This window comes from Salvelinus sp. IW2-2015, linkage group LG17 (genome assembly GCF_002910315.2).
Source record: "Salvelinus sp. IW2-2015 linkage group LG17, ASM291031v2, whole genome shotgun sequence".
NCBI classification, from domain to species: Eukaryota; Metazoa; Chordata; class Actinopteri; order Salmoniformes; family Salmonidae; genus Salvelinus; species Salvelinus sp. IW2-2015.
Window position 1 is genome coordinate 579,592 of NC_036857.1, and position 8,630 is coordinate 588,221.

The following is an 8,630-nucleotide window of genomic DNA, read 5'->3' on the forward strand; positions in this document are numbered from 1 at the left end:
AAAAAAAACAGACAGCTTTACATTACGTACTAAGCATTACTGAACACGTTAAACATTGAAACAATCCAACATGTGGTTTTGTTAGCTGATAAATCACATTTTGGCATATGACTTGAATACGAAATTTTACAGACAGTGATTAAAGGCATACCAACAAGTGGAGTTGATTTTACTGATTGATTGTGGTTCGTGACATGGCAAAACATGTATGATTTAAGACAAATAACAAAGCATTCCTTCTAAAGCTGAATAAATGGCACAATACACCCTGAAGACACCACAGGAAAACGGTTTCTAAAAGAGTTACATAAATCACTGTGAATAGAGAGTGTGTCAAATCTTACCCAGCATCTTGCTGAGGACAGCATTGTGGAGGTCTGGGTTCTGAACGGCCAGGCGCTTCCTTTCGTCTTTAGCCCACACCATGAAGGCATTCATGGGCCGACGGATCCTCGACTCACCCCCTGGCTTCCCTTCTCCGCTACCCAAGGAAGGTGCTCCTGGGTGGGTCGAGTCAGGACTACCTGTCCCTGTCCATGATCCACTCCCCGGGGCTCCTATACCGGCCTCTTTACGGGACCCAGAGGGGCCACAGTCTCCAGATCCTTCAGAGAGGGGGGTCTGGTCGAAGGGTCCTAGCCCACGATCAGGACCCGGGCTGGGGGAAGACACCCATGGACGCTGACTGGCTCCATCCTGGCCTGGCAGAGAACTGGCCTCACAACAGAAACTAGACTCAGATATATCCATTCCAGGGAGACAAAATCCTGTTTAGTAGTTTAGTAGTCCAACTGATGTTGTTGTTCGGGAACGTTTTAAAAAGACTCGTATGTTGAGTAAAAAGAGTGAAACATTGACACAGCAGCAAAAACAAGGAGTTTATAATCTCAAAGGGGCCATGACTCTCTCTCTCCTCTTCTCACTCTCCCCTCTTCTCTCTCTCTCTCCTCTCTCTCTCTCTCCCCTCTTCCCTCTCTCTCTCTCTCCTCTCTTCTCTCTCTCTCTCTCCTCTCTTTCTCCCCTCTTCTCTCTCTCTCTCCTCTCTTCTCTCTCTCTTCTCTCTCTCCTCTCTTCTCTTCTCTCTCTCTGTTTTCCAGAACCCGTTGTTGGTGTGTCCAGTCTGTTTCTCCTCTGTTGTTCCAGAGCTTCAGAGTTTGAAAGTTGTGGTGAGGCTTGATAAACCCGTTGTGTAAATATATACCCGGTATAGACCAATCAGACGCCAGGGAAACTAGCGAGGTGAGCAGGAGGGGGGAGAGTCTTCCTCCCTGCCTCCCTCTTCCTCCTCCTTTGTCTCCCTCCCTGCCCCACCTCCCTCCTACCCACCCCATTCTCCCTCCATTCATCCCCCCTTTCCTCCCTACCTCCCCTTCCCTGCCCTCCCTCTTCTCCCCCTGCCCCCCCCCTTCCCTGCCTCCCCTCCGTCTCCCCCTCCTCCCCCTTCCTCCCTCCTCCCCTCTCTACCCCTCCCTGGCCCCCTTCCTCCACTCCCTGCCTCCCCCCGCTCGCCTTCCTCCCCCCCCTCCCACCACAGAACATGTAATCTGAGAGGCCCATTGTTTCTGCTCACACACATAGAGAAAGACACACAACCTTGACCAGCCACTCTGTGTGTCTGGTCCCTATCCAACCCCCCTCACAGCTAGAGCTGTGGTGAAAAGGAGACCACAGTAAAAGCCATGCTGCTTAGCAGTGCAACTTTCTCCTTCTCTCTCAATTTATCCTCTAATTAAGGATCTCTGCAGATCGGTGTCCCACCCGGGGGACGGTTGAGCTAATGTGCGCTAATGTGATTAGCATGAGGTTGTAAGTAACAAGACAATTTCCCAGGACATAGACATATCTGATATGGGCAGAAAGCTTAAATTATTGTTAATCTAACTGCACTGTCCAATTTACAGTAGCTATTACAGTGAAAGAATAACATGCTATTGTTTGAGGAGAGTGCACAATTTTAAACATGAAAAGTTATTAATAAACCAATTTGGCACACTTGGGCAATCTTGATACAAAATTTTTGAACATAAATGCAATGGTTCATTGGATCAGTCTAAAACGTTGCACATACACTGCTGCCATCTAGTGGCCAAAATCTAAATTGTGCCTGGGCTGGAATAACAGCCCAGGCACAACAGCTTCTACCCCCAAAGCCATCAGGCTCCTGAACAGCACTCTTGGTTAAGGGCTCGTAAGTAAGCACGATAAAGTCTTCACCTGTTGTATATCGGCGCATATGACAAATAAAACATTAGATTTGATTTGTGTATCTGTGTGTGTATGAGTGTGCTCCATGTGTATTCCGACCTGGAATCACACTCTTTAGATCTCTTGGGGTATTTTATTAGGGTCCCCATTAGCTGTTGACAGAACTACATAAAAACAATTTTAAAGGCTCACGTAGCCTACATATCACTACATACACACAAACTCTCCAGGTCAAACAGGGGAGAGGTGTTGTGCCATGAGGTGTTGCTTTATCTGTTTATTGAAACCAGGTTTGCTGTTTATTTCAGCAATATGAGATGGAAGGAAGTTCCATGCTATAAGGGTTCTATATAATACTGTACGTTTTCTTGAATTTTATCTGGATTTGGGGACTGTGAAAAGACCCCTGGTGGCACGTCTGGTGGGGTACGTGTGTGTGTGTGACAGAGCTGTGTGTACGTTGACTATGCAAACAATTTGGGATTTTCAAACACATTAATGTTTCTTATAAAAAGAAGAAGTGATGTAGTCAGTCTCTCCTCAACTCTTAGTCAAGAGAGACTGACATGTATAGTATTAATATTAACCCTCTGATTGCAATGAAGAGCAAAATGTGCCGCTCTGTTCTTGGCCAGCTGCAGCTTAACTAGGTCTTTCCTTTCAGCACTGGACCACACGACTGGACCACAATCAAGATTAGACAAAACTAGAGCCTGCAGGACTTGCTTTTTTGGAGTGTTCGCTGTGACAGACAGAGAGGAAGGCAATGGGAAGGCCTGTTCTTCTGAAGAGTATATTAGAGGTAGACAGTCCAACAGGTATGAAAACAGCCTCGACATGGAGTTACTCATTAGTTATTCACGTGACTGAGAGACTGGTGTTATTCACGTGACTGAGAGACTGGTGTTATTCTAAGTGACGAGAGACCGGCTGTTTATTTCACTCGTGACTGAGCCAGGACTGGTGTTTATTTCCGTGACTGATGAGAGCCGTGGTGATTCCACCGTGACGAGAAGCTGGTGTTATTCACGTGACCAGAGAGACTGGTTTTGTTCATTCCACCGTCGACTGAGAGACTGGTGTTATTCCGTGACAGAGACTGGTGTTATTCACGTGACTGAGAGACCGTGTGGTTTTATCCGTGACTGAGAGAACTGGTTGTTGATTCACAGTGACTGAGACTGGTGTTATTCACGTGACTGAGAGAGCTGGTGTTATTCACGTGACTATGCAGAGAGACACGGTGTTATTCACGTGACTGAGAGACTGGTGTTATTCACGTGACGTGACGGAGACCTGTGTGTATAGAGGATTTCCACATGTGGTGCTTGCTGTGAAACCTTTGATAGGCAAGACTCTTGGTCTGTGGGGTTTTTCCCATGCACCCACGGTCGTGTGACTAACCCCTGAAGGTGTTATTACGTGACTGATGTGTGTTATTTCCCGCTGACTGAGAGACTGGTGTTATTCCCAGTGATTGGGAGAAGGATCTGTGTGTTATTCACGTGACAGAGATTCTGGTGTTATTACGTGACTGAGAGACAGGTGTTATTCACTATTGACTGGCTGTTGATTTGTCAGCTACGTGTACTGAGAGACAGGTGTTATTCACGTGACAGAGATTCTGGTGTTATTCCGTGACTGAGAGAACTGTGTTATTCACTAGTGACAGAGGCACTGGTGTTATTCACGTGACTGAGAGACTGGTGTTATTGTTATTTCTGTTTAACCCGTGACAGGAGATGGTCTGCGATGTTCGATTGTGCGTGATTTCTTTTTCCGTGCACGTTTCCTGAGGTGTTTGTGACTGAGAGTGTTGGGTTCCACTGGATGAAGGACTGGTGTTATTAACGTGACTGAGAGACTGGTGTTATCACTGACTGAGAGGACTGGTGTTTTCACTGTGACTGAGAGACCTGGTGTTATTCACTGACTGGGTGTTATCACGTGACTGAGAGACTGGTGTTATTCCCGTGACTGAGAGACTGGTGTTATTCACATGACTGGTGTTATTCACGTGACTGAGAGACTGGTGTTATTCCACGTGACTGAGGAGAGACTGGAGTGGTTATTTGTGAACTGAGGTGTTAGATACATCAGGCTTGTCCTGGGCTAATGGAGTCTCAGGTCATTAATGTATAAGTAATAGCTGGACTGTCTCCAAACACACACTGGACTTTCACAATACATTTAAAGACTAGTGTTCTAGAGATGTCTTCTCAGCTCCGTGCATTGTACCACGTATTCCCAGAGCTCAACAAAGGAGTTAGGAGCATATTTAGTCTGTTGATTCGTTTGTTTTTCTACTGCTCCTATTTTCATTTTTCTCCCCCCCCAAAAATACTCCAACTTGCTGTAAACATTCGCTGCTTATCCTCCGCCTCGTATTCATTTCCTGACTCACCGTTATCTTTAGCCATCAAAAGGAGAAAGAGAAATTCCCTGGTACAAAGGCGAGATAGATTGTTTGATGCAACATGAGGAGTGGCATGGTAACCAGGGTAACCGTGGTAACCATTCATCTGATGTGGGTGAGTCCCCACGTTAACCTCTCACTCAATGCTATCAGCACTGCCACACCTGGGTTGTATGTGTGTGTGTGTGTTGTGTGTGTGTGGTGCTGGTGAGTGGAGGTGAAGTTTGAGTGAGTGAGTGAGTGAGTGAGTGAGTGAGTGAGTGAGTGAGTGAGTGAGTGAGTGAGTGAGTGAGTGAGTGAGTGAGTGAGCGAGAGACAGAGAGAGAGTGACTGCCGCCCCAATAACCCAACAAGAAGTAAATGAAAAGCTCAAATCTATAAAATCAAAGAAGGCTTGTGGTTTAGATAACAGCAGAAATTAAATGTTGAAAAACAGCACACCTGAGTTGCAAAATGCTGTGCTTAAATTGTTCAACATGGTACTAACTTCTGGCTGCTTTCCTGATGTCTGGAACCAGGGGCTCATCTCCCCTATCCACAAAAGTGGAGACAAATCAGACCCCAATAATTACAGGGGAATTTGCGTAAAGAGCAACTTGGGAAAGGTTTTCTGTAGCATTTTCTGTAGAATTCAAACCTTTCTTTGAGAAAGTAAATGTCAAATTGGCTTTCTCCCTAACCATCTGACTGTATATACTGACCATATATACACCTTACCCACACAAATTAATAAACACGTCCACCAAAAAAAAGAGGGCAAAATCTTTGCTTGCTTTATTGACTTTAAAAAAGCTTTTGATTCTATTTGTCACGAAGGGCTATTCTACAAAATTCTCCAAAGTGGACTTGGTGGTAAGGTGTGTCGTGTCTTTGGCTATGCCGGATTAAGTGATATGACATGCTATTCTATAAAATCCTTTCTCTGTAATTAATATTACCTGATTGAGCTAATCATGTAAATGTATTTAACTAGAAAGTGTAATATTTTACATCAATAGCAGTCAATATTAATCGTCACCTTATTTCAGTCTCATCTGAAAGTTGTAAATTCTTGGTTATCTTCACGAATCCTGGCTAACAAGTTGAATCAGCAATACAAAATTGGGTTTAATTATTTATTTACTAAATATCTAACTAATCACACAGAATTACATATACACAGAATGCAACTTATGTCATACAGAAAACGTCCCTGGTGGACGGAGCCGACATGGCTGGTTACACAAAGGAAAGGGGGTTAGGTTTGAGTGAAAGAGCGGGAAGACTGAGGAACAAAGGGAGAAGCGATGTCTCTACCGGGCCGTAGGCAGCTACTCTATCGTAAATACAGTATCTTATGCATTCTAAATTACCGCCCATTTGGAAAAGGGAAATGCAATAAATATTTACTCTGAGCTGCGCTTCGATAGGTTGGTGGTAGATGCTAGCCGTGTTGTCCAACAGAGATCTTGCTGTCCTCGGAAGAATGTCTCTGGTAAGTGGTATTCGTTGTAGTATCGTCGTTGTGTGTTAGACCGGATACGTCGTCCGTCCTTTGCTAGCCCACGTTTACAGCGGCCGCTGCTAACTCAACGGCTAGGAGGTATCATTTCTGTAGTGAATAAGAGTTCAAAGTTCATACCATTGGCAACCAAAGCTCACGCTGAGGTTGGCTTCGTTCTGTAGTTATTATCTGAATCCTTCTGACATCGGACCATCGCCCTAATGTACCCGGAACAGGAGGTTATTTGCCCTTTTAACATTCTAGAGCAATATTGCCATAATTGGGCCCTGGTAGTAAATTTCCAAAATAAGAAAATCATGATTTCCCCCCCCAAAAAACAGATGTCAGAAACACAAATATAGATTCACCCTGAACAACACCATAATTGAACACACTAAAAATTACACCTACCTTGGTCTGACCATATCTGCATCGGGAAACTTTAATATGGCAGTGAATGCACTCAAAGAAAAAGCCCGCAGAGCATTGTATGCAATAAAAATGTAATTATTCAAAATCAACATTCCAATTACGGAAGTGAGGTTTGGGGGCCACTCAATAAACTGGACTTTAAAATGTGGGACAAACATCCAATTGAAGCCCAATACGCAGAATTCTGTCGGAAAATTCAACAAGTCCAGAGAAATACACCAACTAATGCATGTAGTGCAGAATTGGGCCGCTTTCCAGTAGTAATGAAAATACAGAAAAGATCATAAACATTTTGGCTACATCTAAATTCAAGTCCAAATTCAAGTGTGCAATTTAAAGCACTTCAAACCCAAGAGCTGAGCCCAGAAACGAGCCCTCTCAGTCAGCTGGTGTTGGACCTAACCAACCAAGCTGACACCGGCACTGCWYCAAAAGAAAGAATTCCAATAAACAAAATCATGAACCAATCACTCATATTTACAACATTGGAAAAACGAAACAAAATCCCAAAGCCGACTAAATTGCTATCTGGCCCTAAACAGAGAATATGAATTGGCTGATTATCTCTACTCTGTCAGAGATATGAAGCAGAGACAGATCCTTACCAAGTACAGGCTGAGTGACCACCGATTGGCAATAGAAACCGGCAGACATAAAAAGACATGGCTACCCAAAGAGGAGCGTGTATGTGGTCACTGCACGACAGGGGAGGTAGAAACAGAGATGCACTTTCTCCTTTACTGTGATAAATATTCCTCACAAAAGAGATTCATTATTCACAGAAATTACTACATTTATTCTAAAATTTTTACTTATTAACCAGAGTAAAAACTAAAAATACTCATGGGAGAAGGAGCAATGGCTCCTCTTGCAGCCATTTGCCTGCCATAGCCTGAGGGACACTGCATAATAACATCTGCATAGTGGTATGGGTGGTAATGGTAATGATAGCAGTTTAGTGGTGATGGTGGTAGTGGTAATGATGATGGTAGTTGTAGTACTGATGTAATGGTGAAAATGACCGTTATTTAGTTATAAGTTAGTTATAGTTTCATTTTCCATATTTAGACTTTTATATTTATTACATTTCTACTATTGACTGTTACCATTACATTGTTATTATTTTTGTATTTAATTTTTGTATTATTATTTACTACGATTATATATTATTATTCTTTATAATTGTATTACAATGTATATTGTATGCATTGTTGCTTTGGCAATATTGTTGTTGCTTTGGCAATATTGTTGTTGCTTTGGCAACATTGACACAATGTTTTTCATGACAATAAAGCAGCTTGAATTTGAATTAGAAAGAGAGAAAGAGAAAGAGAGAGACAGACAGACAGACAGACAGACAGACAGACAGACAGACAGACAGACAAGCAGACAGACAGACAGCAGACAGACAGACAGACAGACAGACAGACAGACAGACAGACAGACAGACAGACAGACAGACAGACAGACAGACAGACAGACAGACAACAGACAGACAGACAGACAGACAGACAGACAGACAGACAGACAGACAGACACCAGACAGACAGACAGAGAGACAGAGAGACAGAGAGACAGAGAGACAGAGAGACAGAGAGACAGAGAGACAGGAGAGACAGAGACAGACAGAGACAGACAGACAGAGACAGACAGACAGACAGAGAGACAGACAGAGAGACAGACAGGACGAGAGAGACAGAGAGAGAGAGAGACAGAGAGAGAGAGAGACAGAGAGAGAGACAGAGAGAGAGACAGAGAGAGAGACAGAGAGAGAGACAGAGAGAGAGACAGAGAGAGAGACAGAGAGAGAGACCGAGAATGCTATCAGTGCTTGACATACACTGGGACCTGGCTGGAGTTCATGGCTCAGCTGATAACAGGGGATGGGGGGGGACACACCCCAGCTAACAATTCAATGGAAAGAGAATGTTTTTGTAATGTTTCAGTATTCAGTTGTTCGAGCCGAATTAGACATATTTGTATAAAGGACAAACCATACAGAGCTCCATGTATGTGTGTGAATATATACAGTAAACTATATACAAAAGTAATGTGGACACTCCTTCAAATTAGTGGATTCAGCTATTTCAGCCA

The 8,630-nt window shown here is 43.7% G+C and overlaps 1 protein-coding gene across 1 annotated transcript in view; it reads right to left on the reverse strand.

Moving 5' to 3' along the window:
* sox18 (SRY-box transcription factor 18) overlaps positions 1–1,193 on the reverse strand; it is a 3,280-nt gene extending 2,087 nt beyond the window's left edge. Inside the window, exon 1 of the mRNA XM_024005204.2 lies at positions 345–1,193. Within this exon, the coding sequence (XP_023860972.1) occupies positions 345–750 (406 nt within the window). The 5' untranslated portion in view covers positions 751–1,193. The remainder of the gene's footprint in view (positions 1–344) is intronic.
* Between the last annotated feature and the right edge of the window lie 7,437 nt (positions 1,194–8,630).